This window comes from Oreochromis aureus, unplaced genomic scaffold, assembly GCF_013358895.1.
Source record: "Oreochromis aureus strain Israel breed Guangdong unplaced genomic scaffold, ZZ_aureus HiC_scaffold_32, whole genome shotgun sequence".
In the NCBI taxonomy this organism is placed as follows: domain Eukaryota; kingdom Metazoa; phylum Chordata; class Actinopteri; order Cichliformes; family Cichlidae; genus Oreochromis; species Oreochromis aureus.
This window is the reverse complement of record NW_024108868.1, coordinates 387,396-406,847: the sequence shown is the minus strand read 5'-3', so window position 1 is coordinate 406,847 and position 19,452 is coordinate 387,396. Positions and strand designations below refer to the sequence as shown.

The following is a 19,452-nucleotide window of genomic DNA, read 5'->3' as shown; positions in this document are numbered from 1 at the left end:
AGTAACACAAAAATACTCCTTAAACACCCGCAGATTGTTTCAGGCTGGAGGAGGTCAGTGGGAACCATTAAACCTCCTGACAGATTATATCAGCCCTGTCTTTGACTCCGTCCTTGTGGCTCACAAATCCTGGTGGGACATATGTGGTGTTTTTATTCCACAACCATCTGCAAAGGAAAGAAATCAAGGAAAATATACTGATTTCTGAGAGCATGTCAGACACCACTGATCCAACATGTGGCTGTATTGTGCTGAGTAATTCTGACACAGTATAGGATCAGTGAAATTTCTCACATCATGATCCCACTGAACAACATCTTTTGTTGTACTTCCTGTATTTTCCTGCTGCACGCTGAGCTCTCACTGCTGCTGCTGTAAAATGGCAAAGCTACGCCCCCTGCTGTTCAAGATCAACACTGACAACAGGACTGTAGAGACTTTTCATTAGCGGTTTTATTTCCTAGAACATTAAATACTTTTTCTTTTATTACCTGGTTAAAAAACAGTTTATTAACTTTATGACTGCTTCTGGCGCCCCCCGTGCGTGGCAGTCTGTTACAGCAGCTCCGCTCATTCTGAGCTACTTTCTTATCTCCTCTTTACTTTCTCGTAATTTTAACAATTTTCCCACGTGTGGGACTAATAAAGGTTATCTTATCTTATCTTTTGCTACCTGTTGAAGTTCAGGGTCCGTCTGCTTGGCTCCGGTCGACATTCACTCAGATTTAATTCTGGGTTCTTGGCTAGCTTAGCATCAGCATGCTGTCTGTGCTGAATCTTCCAAAGAGTCAAAGTTGTGTCAGCAGCACAACTCAGTTGTTTTTGTCCTGGGTGCAGTTTCCAGTTTAACATCATGCCCATGTCATTTTGTGTAACAAAATATAAATAAAATGCTTATATTTTGCTTATATTTTATAGACTGTGTGTTTTGTAGACTGTGCCATTACTTTTCACCTAATGACACACAAACTGAAATCAGCTGATGGAACCAATAAGCACAATCGCAGATAACATTTCCAAGGAACTGAACTACTGGGAACCAGTTCTCTGCAAGAAGCAGTCCTCATTTCCCATCCCTAATCTTGAAGAAAGTATACCTGAGAAGACTGTAAACAGCTGTCTGAGCTCTTTGAGAACCAGATGTAGGACCTCCAGTGACGTCATGCTAAATCCACACTGACTGGTTTTGTCAGCTCAGTCAGCACTTCTACATTTTCATTGTTCCATGAAGTTATGTATAATTTAAACCCATTATACCAGGATTTGGGGAGTGTAAACAACTATATTGACACATCAGTGCAGAAGGCTGGCATACGGGGCTTCTCAGGATGTCTGGAGCATGCCAGTGTCATCTGGCACCAGATTCAAAATGCTAAGAAAGAACAAAGAGACCTTCATGTGCAGTGGCGGTCCTAGCCTGTTTGGCACCCTGGGCGAACACTCCCTCTGGCACCCTCCCACCCATTCCATTACATGACATGCTGGCTAGTCACAGAAGCACGTTCAGTGAGAGACTGAGATTACCAAAAAGCACCACTGTCCAACACAGGAAATCATTCCTGCCCGTGGCCATCTCCCTGTACAACTCCTCCATCTAACACACTGTAAACACTGCAATAATTATACCCTTTTACACATGCTCTTTTCTACTCTGGAATATTCTTGTCAGTTTTCTTGATATTTATTTATAATCACCTCTTTTAATCCTTGATATTTATAACTGAGTGATCTGCATATATTAGTGCTATTTCTTAAATGTGTAAAATCTGTAACATAATGTATTGTTTGGAGTTTAGTCTGTTACTGTAACTATTTTTATCATTTCTTCTTGGAGCAACTGTAACCCACATTATTTCCTCAGGGATTAATAAAGTATTCTGAATATGATTCTGATTGTTTCAGGATACATGACCTGGCATTATCCAATGACACATCTGCTTACCTGTATCTTTTGCTCGTTTCTCCTCCTCTTCTTTTCTCTTTTTTTCTAAACCGAGCACCTGATGGCTTTGAACTTTTCTTGTCCATCTTGTCTACGGTTTATTTCTGGGTTTTCGCTCAACCCAAGATTCAAATCATGAATACATAATGGGCTTGGATTTACATCATTGTGAATGAAATGTGCTCTATTTGGAAGCAGCCGCCCCCTCCCCTTTCGACAGGTTGTGTGTGAGACTTTAAATCATCAAACTGTAAATTTTAAATTTTAAATTGTTATAGATCCCTTCACCTTCAAAGTTTCTGGGCTCCTTTTCTCATAACAGCCATCCCTCAAGATTTTCTCCATTAAAAGCAATGCATTGTCCGGGATTGTAACATCTAGTCCTTTACTGAATCAAACCCATTAGTGTTGTTGACAAAAGGTGAATGGTATACTTGTTTATCATATAACTTTTGAGCCAGGGGTCATATATTGCTTCAGTAGGTGGAAAACGATCCACTCAAAAATATTCACATTTTCACTAAAGTGATATGTAAACTATGACAGAAACATCTAATCATTGCTGTAAAAGAGACACAGGAACAGGGAGAATTGGAATTAGAATTAGAATTCAACTTTATTGTCATTGCACATGCACAGGTACAGGGCAACGAAATGCAGTTTGCATCCATCCAGAAAGTGCTTTAACCGTGATATAGATATATTACAATATATATTAGCAATAATATAGATGTGTAAGTATATTACAGAAAATGGGTCTATTATGGTATGTTATAATGTACACGGTGTGAAGTATGTTATGAATATTCTATAACTATAACTATGTACAGGCTGTAGTGAGTACAAGCTATGTACAGGCTATGAACAGAAGATTTAAACACCTCAGAGAAATCCATCAGTTGATAAATGGTTTGAAGCAGGAACCATCTGTGAGGAAACACCACTAAACACTGAACCATCGTACCGTCCAGAACAATATTTAGTTGGTAGCCAGTTTATTTAAACCAAAATAGAAAAGATGTGTTGGTGCTTTTTAACCATTTGCAATCATGAAAGGAGGGACCTGGACAAATACACAGGGAGTTGGAGTTCTTTCAGCCATAAGCTTCAGGTCAAAGTGTTGAACCAGCACACGTATTACTCCTGTGATGTCTGCAATGGCACGAGACAAGGGGAAGCAAAATGCATTACTCTGAACACAGGACAAGGGACTATCAAAATAAAACAGGAAGCATGACATTCATAATGACGGAGACACTTGTGGGACTCATTTAATGGGTGGACACAGATGGATGTATTGTAATAGATACTGCCCCCCTTCCATGATGTTACCTGTTGGGGTGTTTATTGTTGTTACTGGGTGCATTCAGTTCTTTATTACTGTATTTGTGACACATACTGTGCTCACTGGCAATCCGGCTGGAATATTTTGGTCAGTGATGATTCTCATGGGTGACGCCTACGCAGGCACGCAGGACAGCTTTTGGGGTCCTGTGTGTTTTACTGCACGAACAGCCAGCAGAGTGAAGCTACGCTAAACCAAAGTGCTTGTGTTTTTGTATTTGCAGAGCAAATGAACAAGTAAAGAGAAATGATTCTAAACTCATGCACGCCTGGAAGTGTCGTTTGTCCAATATTTGTCCACATAAGAAACAAAGATAATCAAAACCATGAATAACAATAATCAAAGAATATTAGGTCATAATCAAAAACACAAAACTACTGGATCGCAGACCCAGTACTGTGACAATTCCACCCATGGTGACCCTTACATTTTATGATTCAAACACTGGTTAAAATGTAACAGATAAAATGCTTACAAACATTTGATGATTCAAAGTGGCGCGACTTCAGTGGAGGACTGGAGCAGTGGATTCAGATGTACTGGGAGGGAAGGCTGGGTTTTGCAGCTGGTGAACATCTTCTAATTATGCCTTCCCTATTTCAGTAGCGGCTGTAGCAGAGAGTTGGAGCTGGGAGCACTGCACAGTACCGAACCATAGAGTATCAATTACCGAAACAGTGTGAACAAAATAAAAAAGCTGAAAGTGAGATTCCTGAGTTGTGTCGGATCCTTCAGGGTTACAATATGAAAATAACCTTTCATGAAATATCGATAGTGAAGTTGTCACTGAACTAATGAAAGCACAGGCTGATCTTTGTCTAACAATTACCCAGAAAATATTCATGAAAATATCAGAACTCAAATTTAAGTATGGTATGTTTTTAATATTACATGGCATCAGAAAGACATGGACGTGTTTCAGCCTGTTTCACTGTTTCTGATACACATTTGGGTGTGACACTTTTTAAACACTCCTTGTTCTAATCGATGGTGGATACAATAAAAAATATCAAATTTACTCATGAATAGAAATATTCACAGCATGAGTTCCTTACTAAGTTGGTAGTCAAGTAAAAGAAAAAAAATGTGTGTGTAAAACTGCAGACGATGGTGGAGATGCGACTGTGTTTTTATTTACAAAGAATAAACCAAGGAGAGGGCAGGACTGAACATAAACCTAAACTGGGAAAATGAACACAAAGGGAGGACACGAGGCGAGGGGCAGAGAGACACGGAGAAACACCAAAATAATGCAGAGTAATGCAGAAGATACACGGAGAAACACAGACGATGTGACGAGAAGCACAGGCAGACACACACTATAAATACACACACCAGGTAATCAAGAAATGGCACACAGGAGGGGACACAGCTGGAACTAATGGACATAACGAGACACAGACCTACAAAGTAAAACAGGAAACACACAGACTGTTTTTCAACACAAAACTCCGGGACCCGAACAGAACACAGAGGGAAGACATAGGTAGGGATAATAAACACGACAACCAAACCCAAAGAACTAATACAAAATCAAAATAAACTAGAAAATAATAATAATAATAATAAACTCAAAGCGCTGGGTCACTGACCCAGGACCATGACAAAAACAGTTAGCACTGTTTACCCCAGCAGAGCTGTTCTTTGATAAATATGTACTTAAGTAGGACTGCAACATCTGATCAGACATTTGATAAGACTGCTTTCAGAGAATTTCTTTTTCAGCTGTCACCAACAAGTATCACTGAGGCTGGAACAAACTGTCAGTGGTTAAAACCTCTGAGGCAGACGTGAAATGTTGACTTCCTCTTTGTGCACTTTACCCTCACAGTATATCTCTTTATCTCTGTTGATGCAAATTCTGCTGCGAGCCTTTGGATTTCTTTTCATCAGTCTTGACAAACAAAAAGAAAAAATATAGTAATTTTACATGTGGATATTAATATTGTCACTGTGAGGAATTTAGCATTTACCTCAAAACAATTTTTAAGAATAATCTGCAGCTGATTGCAGATCACAATGAAATATACTGGGATATGGGCATGACAGTTGAGCTTGTTAGGCAAACATGACAAATGCATTCATTATTTTTAATACCATGAAACATTGAGCTGTCCTCACCACTGACACTGCGGAGAGTTTACAAGGACTCGACTCATAGAAGTCAAACCATACCTGATTTAAAGTGGGCCGATCTCCCTTCTGAATGTTTCAAGTTATTGTAAATCAGTGGTGCCAAATGCAGGTAAAAGATTTATTAAATTGAGTAAAATAATGTGAACGGGGGGAATCCAGGTAGAATTTGTATCCAATATTGAGTGAGAAAGATCAGCAGGCAACGAGGCCCTGGATAGTACTGAGACACTGACTGATACACTGAGGACGAACGGCATGAACTTTAAATCACTGAGGTAACTAAGAGCCTGAGTGTCACTAACACATAAGCAGGCAGAAGAATCTGAGGCAGAGATTTTAAACAGGAGGTAAGTGGAGTTTGATTGCAGGTGTTTCAGACAGCAGAGTGCAGGAAACATGTGAAGGCCACAGTTTGAGCACGAGACAAACAACATGGAAAAAGAGAGGGAAATATAGAAAAGAATAAGTGGTGGAGGACAGGATGGACCATGACATTAATGTTTCAGGGCTTCCAGTGCTGCTATTTTAAAAATACTATTAAAAAACTTGTACAGACACAAACACATTTCTGACTCCAACTCAGAGACTGCAGTTTGTGTGACAGTTTAATTTGGTTTAGAAAGAAGATTTAAGTAAACTGCATGGTCTGCATGGTTCAGATTAAAGTGTTTTCAGAGTGGAAAGATACTTGATGTACTGAGCTACATCACACACTGAGGTTTCTGTGGTTATTTTGCAGCAGAGTGCCAGAAATATCAATCAGAGGATCTCAATGTGTCTTAATCTGTGTAACTCTGGTTTAAAGGCAACATCACATCAGTTTGAGACTGCAGGTGGAAGAAATACCTGCAGCCTTCAGACGTCTGCAGAAACCTGCAACTATCAAGAAGTAGCCTTCACTTTCTAACTGTTGTGGATTACAGAACTGGTAAGAATAACTAATTTATTCCATCTGCCATAAAACTTCAAATATTAGCTCTGTATGTCATGCTCATGCATATTACAAAACTTTAAGAAACAACATACTCTACAGATAAGTCGTCCATGTACAAGTTTAGGAAAACACCTGCTGTGTAAAAACCTCAGATTATTTGAACAATTTCTGATTTCAACATATAGAAGAACAGTTTATAAACACACATCAGTATTTTGTGTTCACGTTCCTGGAAGTTGTAGCTGGAGATGTTATGTAGGAATTTTGTAGTAATGAAGCCAACTTCCTGTCAGTAACTTTTAAAATGAACACAGTTTGAAACACAATCCTTCATTCAACTCACTCTAATGCTGCACATACATATTTCTCTCATTTCATTTAGGTGCCAAAGTAAACTTTATTTTTGAATTGCTTTGTGTTTGTTTAGACACTGCACAGGGCTGCTGTTCTAAAATCTAAATCTAAAATTATTATATTTTACTGTTAAATGATAACAATTTTACAATGTCTTTACTTTAAAATACTATGGAGGAGGAGGCGTTTGGGTAGATTGAACTTTTCTGTCACTGATGATTCATTTCACACAGAACACATTTTGAGTCTCAGCCATGTGGACACAAGAGATAAACTTCTTCTATTTGGCCATCGGTGAGATGAATTTAATATCATTTAATTCTTTTCTTAATTTGGTATGCTGTGTCCAGTTTAAGTTTTTGTTTTTATTGTATCCAGACAGGAAGCGCTTATTATTTCAGAATAATGAATTCTAATTTCTTTTCTACAGTCTCTTGTCTGTCTGCATCTTCAGCTGCTGAAGGTCAGTCATGTTTTTTAAACTTAGTTTCACATGCAAAAGTTTTCTTTAAATAGTCTCATATACTAAAATTAAACTGTGCGTGGATGAAGGCGTTACCAAAAACACCAGACTGACAAATGGAAATACATTAAATGAATAATTTTCTCTTCTGTTTGGCTTTATGTTTATCTATAATTTTGATTAATTAATTCTCTGTTTTTATTTATCTTTCTTATTATTTTTTTATTATTATTTATTAATTAAATGAATTGTTTTAAATATGGAGCAGCTCTCCTTTGTGTGACTGTCTGGAGTTAGGAACAAGAAGCAGAATAGCACTCTTACTGTCATAGCTCAGAGGCCCGTGACGTGGAATGGACTCAGGCGCAGAACCAAAGACCGGAAGCTCGAAGTGATTTGCGAAAACAAAAACTTTTATTTACACGTGTTTCTAACATAAATATTTAAGACAGAAAACAAGATTAAACTTAGTGCAAAAGCATGGTGTCTGTGAGGTGCGGGGCTAGGGTGAGCATGGAACAGTCAGGTCACTAAACTGCTGAAACTGGAGTGGGGCTGGTGGAAGCTGTGGCAGACCAGGGCACTGAAACGTAGGAGATGAAAATCAGAACAGTCCAAGGTGTTGTGAGTGTTTCTCCATTTGACAAGCTGGGATGGCTTACGTGTTCGCAGGCGGGGATTAGCTGAAGGTGGAGGCGAGGCGAGGTCCAGGCGAGTGCTGAGTCCAATACAGGTATGCAGGGAGGCAGGCAGGTGTGAGTGGCAGTTTGTCTGAAAAGGATTAAGCAGCAGCTGACCGGAATCTAGCAACGAGGCTATGGCAGGTTTTGGAATGATGAGTCTAGGTACCGACTAGGAGACAGGAAGAGAGGGGTAAGTAATGCACACTGAAAAATACACAGGAACATAAGGCTGTGAACTAACTGAGGTTAGCAGACGATCTGGCAAAGACTCATAGTGTGCGCTGCTCCTAAATACTGCCAGAATAATTGCCTGCAGCTGAGGAACGGGGAGGGGCAGGAAGGGCTCCACCCAGAGGAGGAGAGCTGATGCTGAGGAAAGTTACTCAGGCCCGCCCAGACCATGACACTTACCTTCCTTTCTGCAGTTTCTCTTCTCCGGTCATCTTCCAAATCCCATCACATAAAAGACTGTCTGCTCGCAAGACTTCAAAAACAAAAATTAGCCAAGAAGGATCTAACGCTCAAAATCACAAACAATGTAAAATATAGTATCCTCAGCGTTTTCCATAATGTACTGATTATTTCTTCTTTACTCACCGTTTTCATTCATTATGTTTTTATAGACGACTCTGCATTTAACACAGTTATTATTAATCTCTGTCTCTTTTCCACTTCCTGTCTTTCTCCTGCCTTACCCCCAGCAGATAGCTGCCCCTCTCTGAGCCTTGTTCTGCTGGAGGTTTCTTCCTGTTAAAACGAAGCTTTTCCTTCCCACTGTTACCAGTGCTTGCTCAGAGGAGGTCATTTGATTCTTAGAGTTTCTGTCTATTATTGTAGAGTCTTTAAAGCTGCTTTAGGTGACTGCTGCTGCTATTGTTTAAAAATATATATATATAAAATCACATACAATGAATATTTTAACATTTGTTTTGATGGTACATATTAACCTCATTCAAATAAAATAATGTTTTATAATTTGATTTTATTGAAAGCATAGCACATAAGACAGTACTGAATGCATAATTAAATTAATTAATTTATTGGATGTAACTGACTAACTGAAAATGTAGACATTATAAAAAGTAATTATAAAACAAGGCCATATGGGCGAGAATAGATTATCATCTCATGAAGCGCTGGTCTCATAGAAAATATCACAGTTGTTCGAGGTTAAAATATTTATCATTTTTTAAAGATTGATAAATAAATAAATAAACAAGCAAATTCAAATACAGCAAGAAACACACCAGGTAGACCAAAAAAAAAATGAAATAGAAAAAAAAAATCATAAAAGAGTAGAAATCAGGATTCATATTTTATGAAGAAAAATGTCTTTAAGCCTTTAAAGAAAACTCAATTACTGGGAACATAGAACATAGAGAGCGTATAATTATTTATTATCATTATTTCATTATTTCATCCTCCTCTGATTTATTAAAAGTATGTTTTTACTTCTACTACTATTAGATAAGTTGAAGAAAGTAAAACAGATTTATTAACTGCTCTGTTGCTCGAAAGGCTCAGAAGAAAAACATCTCAGTAATGTAAAACAAAATGTATTCTCACCACTTTTAAAACATGATTCATGATAAAAGCTGATAAAAGAATAGGGTTGTCATTACTCTGCAATGTAATTGCACCAAAATATGACCTAAATGACTTGCAAACAGACTTAGATGTGGACAAATATTCTTAGCCAAATAAATGTGCTATTCTCTCTAAACATTTGAAGTAATTAAAACATGAAAATTAAAATGTAGTTTGGTAGCTTTACATTTTCTTATTACCAAACAACAGACACAACATAACAAACGAGGCAAATATAGTATAGAGTATAAAAACAGGGCTGTGATAGCTAGAGATGAGAGGATGTGAAATACACTACAAAAGTAGAAAAAAAAAGTCAAAATCTTCATAACAACCCAATTTCTCCAGGTTTTTATTGTATTTTAAGTTGTTCAAGTCCGATGAATAGCTTGATTTGGAGGTTGCTTGCTCCCCACACGTGTTCCAACTTTTCTGGATTACTTATAACCCCCTCTGTCTGCATGAACGCAGTGTTGGAAAACACTGTGGTATCATACCCTCATGAGCAGTTATTGTAATGCAGAAAATAGTGTGTTGCTACAAAAATGGCAAGAAAAAGGCAATTAACAATAGAAGAGAGACAGACCATCCTAACACTTAAAAATGTAGGTCTTTCCTACAGAGAAATTGCAAAGAAAAGGTGTCAGTGAGGACAGTTTCCTTCGCCATCAAAAGGTGCTCAGAAACTGGGGCAAAGTCTGAGAGGAAGAGGTCTGGCAGACCCAAATCCACAACTGATTCAGAGGGCAAGTTTCTGAGAGTGATAGGCAGCTCACAGGACAACAGTCTCAAGTACAGCTTAATAGTGGTTGTAGTTATCAAGTCTCAATTTCAGCTGTGAAAAGAAGATTTCAAGTTGCAGGTTTGACAGTATGAGTTGCAGCAAGAAAGCCACTGCTAAGACATGAGTAAGACAAAGAGGCTTGCCTGGGCCATGAAACACCACCACTGGACTACTGAAGACTAGAAGGTATTATGGACTGATGAATCAAAATTTGAAGTCTTAGGTTCATCACACAGGATGTTTATGCGCCGTGGAGTAGGTGAAAGGATGGTTCCACAGTGTGTGGCATCGACTGTCAAACATGGAGGAGGAAGTGTGACGGTCTGGGGCTGTTTTGCTGGATCCAGGGTCGGTGACTTGTGCAGAGTGAGACGCACCCTGAACCAAAATGGCTACCACAGCATTCTGCAGCGCAATCCAATACCCTCTGGTATGCACCTAGTTGGTCAGGGGTTCATCCTACAGCAACTTGGAAACATGGAGTGGCCAGCACAGTCTCCAGACTTAAGCTGGAGACTGTGGTCAAGCTGGTTTGGCACAAAACTGGACAGAAGAGTGAAAGCAAAGCAGCCTACAAGTGCCACATATTTATGGGAACTTCTGCAACAGATATTGGAAGAACGTTGTGCTTGAATTACACAATTATTAACCCTTTATGACCGGTCAGAGCAGGCATGGTCCGTTTTGCGTAACTATTTTTAAATCCCGGCAGAATTGCAGCCACATAAGATAGCGCAATAATTTTTTTTGCATATGAAACCGGAGGAGTTGTACTTAATCTTATGCATTCAGCTTGTCCTAGGTCACAGTTTCCTTCCACACATGGCTTTGCAAAAAATTGAATAAAAAGCATTTGCAGCAACAAAAACATAATATTCCAGAAACACACTTTGCCAATCCGACCTGCTGTTCATAACACTTCTTATGTTGGAATAGACGTCAGCGTGAACTATCGCATGTCCGCCATTGCCTGCTCCAAACTGGAAGTGATGTAGTTTTCAAATTTGGGACATAATGGTTGTATTGATGTATAACAACTTGAAATACTCCCAGAAATGGCACTACATCATGTAAAAATATAAAGATAAGCTCTGGCGGACTACGTTCTATGGTAGGTCCTAAAGGGTTAATAGTTTACATGAAATCATACAATGACAACTCTTAAACAATTAGGACACTTTGTTCCAACATTTACTACAGTCAACAAACAGACCAAAACAAATACAACAGTTGCCCCCCTTTCAAAATTCTTGATCAAAAAACTTGACATTGTTTGCAACTTTTAATTTAATGAACCATACATGCAAAACAGAACAAAATATAAAAACGGTTAAGTGCAGTACACAGTTCGGGTTCATAGTAAAACATAGTAAAACATAATGTAAAGGATGTATCTGGACAAAAGTGGCAGAGGTTTTCTCCATTTGCAGATAATCACACATTTAGGTCTTCATGTCTTTGTGTAACATAATTATTTGTGTGCTGTGTGTTTATGCAAGTTTTCACTTCAAAATCGGTCTCTACTGTCAAATTCACACATGTACAATCCAATAATATCATTTGATCATTCTTTTATATTGGTGTAAATACCATTCGGAATAAAAATGTCATTGTCAAGACTGACGTAGGCAAGAAGTCAGCAGCTTTAGCTGAACATAAACACAGTTACATCTGAGTGAACATAATGTCCAGGCCATATGTATCAAGGGATAAAAATCAAAATAGGAGTTTTGATTTTTATAGCAGTTCAAACTGATATCAAGGCTCTTGGAAAGCAATGTGTGTCTTTATAAAAGAAATAGAATGCATTCTATAACAGCAGCATACAGACCATCTAAAACAGAATAAAGATGGAAAGTCAAAATAGACTTAAACAATCACATTATTTAGACACTTTAAGTCAAGATAATATTTGTCATTTAAGAAATAAAACAAAATATTTTATTCATTTACTATGGAGCCCCTCTGATGACATGGTCCAAAAAATAAATAAATTGTGGCCACAAAATACTACTTCGTGCCCTCGAAATAGTATAACATGCCCACAAAATACTATTTGTGGCCACGAAATACTATTTCAATGGCACGAAATAGGTATAACGTGCCAATGAATTACGCATTTGTAACCTGTGGCAACGAAATAGAAAACGTCGCACATCATATTGATACAACTCCTGGACAGCTGCGTGAGACATAAGCATAAGAGTAGGCTAAACCTATACACCATGGACAGAGACAGTATAATTGAGTTTTATTTTAGGCTGGGAATGAGCTACAAATGCATTTTGAAAAGCCTGGCAATGCAAGGAACCATTATTACGGAGAGACATTTAAACAGGATATTGAGAGCCCAGGCGTGAAAGTACGACCTGGGCGCGGGATAGATTTTATTGTCAACCAACTGCAAGGGCCTGGGAAGGATCACGGTTATCGGTCAAGTGTTTCGTGCCCACAAATTAGCATTTCGTGCGCACGTTATACCTCTTTAGTGCCCTTGAAATAGTATTTCGTGGGCACGAAAAGAAGTAGTATTTTGTGGCCACAATATATTTATTTTTTGGACCATGTCATCAGAGGGGCTCCGTAATTTACAAATAAACAGTGAAGTGTCCTTTAACAACTGCGACTTTGGGACAATGCCTGGTGCACTTTTACATTTTCATACATGACAAAGTAAACTTTAAGTGGCCCTCGTGGAAACATGTCTATAGCCCACAAGCAAAATCATGTTAACAGATCTTCTTTTGCCAGTACTGGCAAAACAGGAAGTGGCACAGCTGTGCTGTGCCAGCATACCATTAGCCACTGTATTGGCCATCCTGGTATCTCTTGCTGTTTACATGCTTTTAGATACTTTCATTGCTGATACTTAAAAAAAAGAAAAATGTGGGTGAGTCTGTGTAGCCATTGCCGTTTAATAGCAACTGCATTGTGTGGAAATCATGAGGTATATTTAGTTTGACAGTATCAAGATTCAGCACTTTAGCTTTCATAAGAGATTGATTTTCTTCCAATTTTTTTAAAATTTGTTTTATTTTAATTTCAGATATAAGCACCTTGCATGCACAGTCCTCATTGTGATTCATATTAAATCGCTGGTAATACAGTACAAGTGTTAGAATGAAGCATTCAAATGAATCTGTCCCTTTAGTATTTTTTAGAATAAATGAGCAGCTCAATATGTAGAGTTAGCAAATTAATGATTGTAATGATGAATTAATTACACACTAAATAACACTCATTTCATCAAAATGTTTTGTCTTGTTGTTTATTTTATTATGTTCACTGTGCCTAGATGTGCCAGTCAGATTATCTGGAAGCACTTTGTGCTCTGGAAGAGTCGAAATCTTTTACAACTACACTTGGGGAACAGTCTGTGATGATAACTGGGACATGAATGATACTGAGGTGGTTTGCAGAGAGTTGGGCTGTGGAACGGCACAGAGTGCTGCTGTATCAGCCAGCTTTGGTGAGGGAAGTGGATCCATCTGGCTTGATGATGTGTCCTGTTCAGGAAGTGAGAGCTCTCTGACTGAGTGTCAGCACAGAGGATTTGGGACACATAACTGTACACACAGTCAGGATGCTGGTGTTGTCTGCTCAGGTGAGAAGTGATTTTTGTAAATACTGAAAATTATAAATATAACAAGATAAAACTGTTGTCATTATTGTTACACACACTGTCTCTCTGTGATTTCCGTTTTCTTAGTGATCCTCCCAAAGCCCAGAATCTTCATGATTCCTGCTGGTAAAGTTGACCGGAGAAGCGACGTCAGCATCACTTGTTCAATATCACCTCAAAGCCAACAGCTTCTACAAGGAGAATTTACTCTGAAGCAGATTTCAGGCTCATTCAGTCAGAAAAAACCATCAACTACCAACTCTGCTACATTCAAGATCCTCCAAGTAGATTTTGACAAGGATGGATTGTACCAGTGTGAATATTCATACGGCTCCAGCATCTCCACAAGTGACTCTGTCAACGTCTCTGTTACTGGTAATAAAATGTAATATTGTGTATATTATAGTGATTAAGTGACAGGGAAAATACTGTATTGATTTGTTACACCAACTACAGGTTATTAGCATGATATCACATCTATTAAGATAAAAATTAAAGTCTTTATTTCAATAATTTGTCAATCAATTAGTAACAGCTACACTCCTCAGTCACCTCCTAGAGTACACACACACTAAGTGAAAAAACACAATATATTTATATTAACTGCTAATCATGAATCTATGCAGGAGTTTTGTGTCTGACTGAGTCTGACCTGAGTTTCCTTTAACAGATAATTTTTAAGGAGAATTTAGTTCCAAAAAGTTGGGATCAAGTGTAAATAGAAATAGAATTCAATGATCTGTGAATCTCATAAACATAGAACACACATCACATGTTTACACTGAGACCATTTTAATAAAAAATATTCACTCAGTTTGAATTTGATGGCAACAACAAATCTCAAAAACTTGGACAGGGTCGTCTTTACTACTGTGTAACATCCACTCTTACTTTAACAACAGTCCATCGTTACGACCCGGCTCTGATAGGCGACAGGGGAGGTAACATAAATGAGCCCAAAGCCAGAAGGGTCAGCTTAAAAAACACAAGGTTTATTACCACAACTGAAAACCGTTAGTGAAATGACTCACTAGGCAATTTAAACAACAAAAAACAACTCTCATACATTTAAATAACACAAGAACTCTAACCATAAGGGCAGCAACTCAAAACAGAGGCTCAAAGGCAGAGGCAGGAGGGACAGCCTACACAGTCTGTTCAAATAAGAGTCACCCACAGTGAAGAATCCTCAGCCTTTTTGTACTGCAGGTAGCATGAGCTGCCGCGTCATTGGTCCGCTGCACCCGAGGATCCCGCAGCACCCAGTGGTGTGTGTAGACTGGCACACTCCGATATGCAGTTGGGTGGGCATAGGTCCCCGGCCAGCCAATCACCTCTGAGCCCTGGCACGCTTGAATTTCCATTCAGGAAGGCGGGCCCAATTGAACCAGGAGCCATAACACTCCTCCCTTAAAATACCAACTATGTTTGGCCAAACAACTGAGGAGACCAGCTGCTGGACTTATAGGAGACGAATGTTGTCCAGACTGAGGATTCAAGCTGCTCAACCGTCCCGACTCCCGTTTATCATGTTTTTATTTGATGTGTCAAAAAGGTCTGGACTAACAGGCCAGTTCACCACCTGGACTCTTTTACTATGAAGTCATGTTGTTATAATCAATGTTGGGCAAGTTACTTTGAAAAAGTAATTAGTTACAGTTACTAGTTACTTCAAAAAAAGCTATGTTAGTAACTATGTTAGTAACTATGTTAGTAACTGAGTTACAATATTATCAAAGTAATTAATTACTAGGAAAAGTAACTATTGCGTTACTTTAAAAAATGTTTAAATATGTACAACTTGGATCGGCGTCTTAATCAAAGTTACTAAAATAATAAAATATAAATTACTAAAAGATACTTGAACATACTAAAACATATATGCAGCTGTCTGTCATAAAACTAAATATATAATTAAAGTAAATGGCCACTTAACAGAAGGAACTAACAGGAAACATTAATATATATGTATACACACTATTCAAATGTTACTGTGATAATATGACAAAACACCAATCAGATAATATTTTATAATTGTAGAAAGAATTATTTTTTAATTTGTAATAAATAATACAATAAAACACAACAGATGTGTCAGAGCCTTTGATATTTATGCACATAAACAGGCTGAAACTGGCTATCAAATAAGTATTAAATTAAATAATGCTTTTTAAGCAATGTAGTGGAAAATAAATGAGCCAAACAGTAACAGCTTTAGAGAACTCTGGCTAAACAAGTGTTTTCCTCCATGTATAAGTAAATAGTCGAAGGGATTTCAATGTAATACTGAAAAAGTACACTGTATAATAAAACTAAAACATTTTTATAAGGTATAAAAATGTAAACAGGTAATACAAGGTGTCAACTCCATGGCCAATTACAATCTATTTGAAGTCATACGTGCTGTTCTCGCAGTAGAGGTATATTAGAGAGTCCTGTTTTAATGTCCTCTGCTTTTTTAAAACATGACGAATTCTTATTTGCCACATCCACAAACCCCTTACATCCATTCATCCTAGCCATTAAACCAGTGGTTGTATATCAAAACAAGGAGCTTCTCAAATTTCTCATCAGAGAGCCTGTTCCTCTTTGGAGAGAAGACAAGCTTTCCAAGGCTAAACAATCTTTCTACTGGGGCACTGGATGGCGTGGCTGCATTGTATCTTAGTGAAATATTCTTTATCAGTGTATATCTATTCAGAGAGTCCATTCCATGTGATCCTGATTTGAAATAATCTATAACTTGACTTTCTAAAGTAGCAGAGGTGTCGTCCTCATCTTCAAAGGAAAAAAAGTCATCCTCTGTGGCTGAGTCTGTGCTAAGCTGGCATGTTGGTGTGCTGGTACCTGCTCGCTGGTCTTTGTCAAGGACAATGTTCCATCACTCTGCCAGCAGACTTGCCTTGGCCTTGTCCTTCCTTTCCTGTGTCTGCAGCCAACATAGTTTGAACTTGGGCAAAGTCACAGCAGCCACGAGATCATCTTCACTTTCCAACAAATCTGCAAATCTTGTTTTGATTGCTTGAAAGTAAAGTATGTAAAGAATATATTATACAACCTATCTATACACACAAACACACACACCACATTATATATCATCTGCATCTTTAAAAATATATTGTATTTGACATATATGTTTCATAATTGTTCTTTTTAAAGTAGATGGTTTCTGTTCTTTCTTTACAGCAAAAGGTCTGATCTCTAGTCATACAACTCTAAAGCGTAGAACATGATGTATGAACTACATCTCGTTCTACGCTGTTATTCCCATCACTGGTTATAATAGATGAGACTCCCTTTTTTTTAAACTTCAGTTCCACCTGTGCACAATGAAAGTAAAGTGTCTTTATATCACATTAAAACAGTGACACAGAAGAAGCTTCTCAGATGAGATATGAAAACGTCTTCAAGCAACTTAAAGAAGTCCAGACGCTTTTCTTTCCAAGCTCCTTAGACTACGATGACCTGGATGACTGAGAACCCTCACAGACAGTGACACAGAGTTTATTTCTGCCACCAGGTCCCTGTTTACTTACTACAGTTTCTTTATTTGTTCTTTCTTTTGTTCTCAGTGTACCTGCAGCAGCCCAGCATCTCTGTGACATCTCCAAATGGAGGACTGGTCAGGGTTTCTGAAGGTGCAGAGATCATCAAGGGTTACAGCTTCGTCTTCACCTGCACAAATAATGAAAACTATCCTGGTGGAGTTTTCAATCTCATCTTCTATGGCTCCAATATGAAACGCACCAAACACACCAAGCCATCTGTCAACAACTCAGCCTCCTTTAGTTTCCCTGTAGCTGACTTTGGACATGAGGGCGAGTACAGCTGTGTGTATGAGATAACTCTGTCAGCAGGAACATTCACTTCTCCTGAATATCGGCAGATTTATGTTTCTGTGATATGTAAGTAGATGACAGAACTCAACCTTTGTAGTTAACATAACTGTGACTACACAACTGTTTGACTATCCAAAGATTTACAAATCTAAATGTAGGTAATTCATTATGGGCTCAAATTGTGGTCATAAATATTTTGTACTTGTAAATCAAATGCGTATTTGTGTACTCAGTTTTGTAACCTTGTAAACCAAAATATCTGAAAGTTTTATGTTTGTGCATCTACAGATGAGAATTTGTGTGTGTGTAAAAAAGATTTGTGTTTGTAAAGAATATTTACACAAGTTACAAATTTTTTTGTTAAGGTTGGTTACAGATACAAAGCAAAAAACTACGTGTAAAACTCTGCGCTCAGGTTCCCTCTGGCTGCGTGTGGATTTCAACTTACAAGTACAAATTTTGACCTGTTTTTTCTTCCTTTGAGCTGATTGGTCAATGTCATGTCAATCACAAATTTAACAATCCAATGAGAGAACAGATGGGTTTTGCTGTTGTGCTTTATGGAGCATTTGATTTAAAAGTACAAAATATTTATGACCACAATTTGAGCCCATAGTTCATCAGTGGCTGCTGTTCAGTCTGATAATGATGCAATGTGGCCACCATACTGGTCAGACAAAGCCAGGCTTCCTAAACCATGTGTGTCTGGAGTGTCTAAGTGTGATGTAGTAAGGTTGTGAGAGGAGAGACCTTTACACGCCATTCACTGGCAGCCCATTGTTTCATAATCTGTTCATGTTAACATGGACGGTTTATGGGGAGGGTTTTCCATATAATCTGTTTTCAGACATTTAAAGCAGTTGAAACAATTGATATTCTGATGATACTGATCTCTTTCCACAGATTCAAGAACTCCAATCCTGAGATATGTTTTCCTGCCACTGATTCTGCTTTTGGAGAACATTGCCCTTCATTTCTACTATAAGGTACATCAGAGTGAATAAAAGCATGTATGAAACAGAGTAGTAGCTGAGAAGTGTAGGAACAGTAACATGGATTCTGTCCCGTCTCTGCAGGTCATCAAAAAGCAGAAATCAGACAAAAAGGAGAACGATGAGATGGATGTTTCCAGAGATGAAGAAGTGGAGGCCGAGGAGGAAGCAGTCCAAGAAATAGAATAGAAACAGAAAAAAACACACAAGTCTAAAGTTTTCTGGGAATTTGTATTAAAGTTGTTTAAATATTGTTTAATTATGTTTATGTTTTAAATGTCTGACAAATTACTGCAGCGGCTCTATTTAACCTGCCTTTACTGTCCAGTATAAACTCTTAATAGCATGACTGTGACTTAAGTTTGAAAATAATCCTTCATCCTCTCCAGTCCTCACTTTCTTACATCTTCCTCCATCTCTGCCAGTGAAGTTTTCACACATTAAGTTTTTTACTTCTCACTAAACTGTATCTTTGGCTAACAGACAGAATGTGTGTCAATCTGCACATAAACATGTTTTTATGTTTGGTGATATTTTTGAACTCTTTGAATTCATCTGACATTTAGTTCCTGCATTTATATCTTCCTACTATGTGGCACTAGCTAGATGTTTCAATATTGTGACTGCAACTTTACTGACGGCTGCAGCATGGATGTATGACAGTGATGAGAAGGAGAAATACAGGCAGAAATACCCTCAGCCTCCTAGTAGATACACCTGTGGTATTGTTATGACCCAGACCTAAACATATAACACACACACACCACTGCT

General features: G+C 38.1%; 1 protein-coding gene across 1 annotated transcript in view; it reads left to right on the top strand.

Moving 5' to 3' along the window:
- Positions 1-19,246, top strand: part of LOC120436884 — a 31,799-nt gene extending 12,553 nt beyond the window's left edge. The window contains exons 2-8 of the mRNA XM_039607725.1: positions 6,945-7,005; positions 7,142-7,174; positions 13,524-13,832; positions 13,938-14,225; positions 17,423-17,755; positions 18,593-18,675; positions 18,766-19,246. Coding sequence (XP_039463659.1) covers positions 6,966-7,005; positions 7,142-7,174; positions 13,524-13,832; positions 13,938-14,225; positions 17,423-17,755; positions 18,593-18,675; positions 18,766-18,870 — 1,191 coding nt within the window. The 5' untranslated portion in view covers positions 6,945-6,965 and the 3' untranslated portion in view covers positions 18,871-19,246. The remainder of the gene's footprint in view (positions 1-6,944; positions 7,006-7,141; positions 7,175-13,523; positions 13,833-13,937; positions 14,226-17,422; positions 17,756-18,592; positions 18,676-18,765) is intronic.
- Positions 19,247-19,452: the final 206 nt, after the last annotated feature.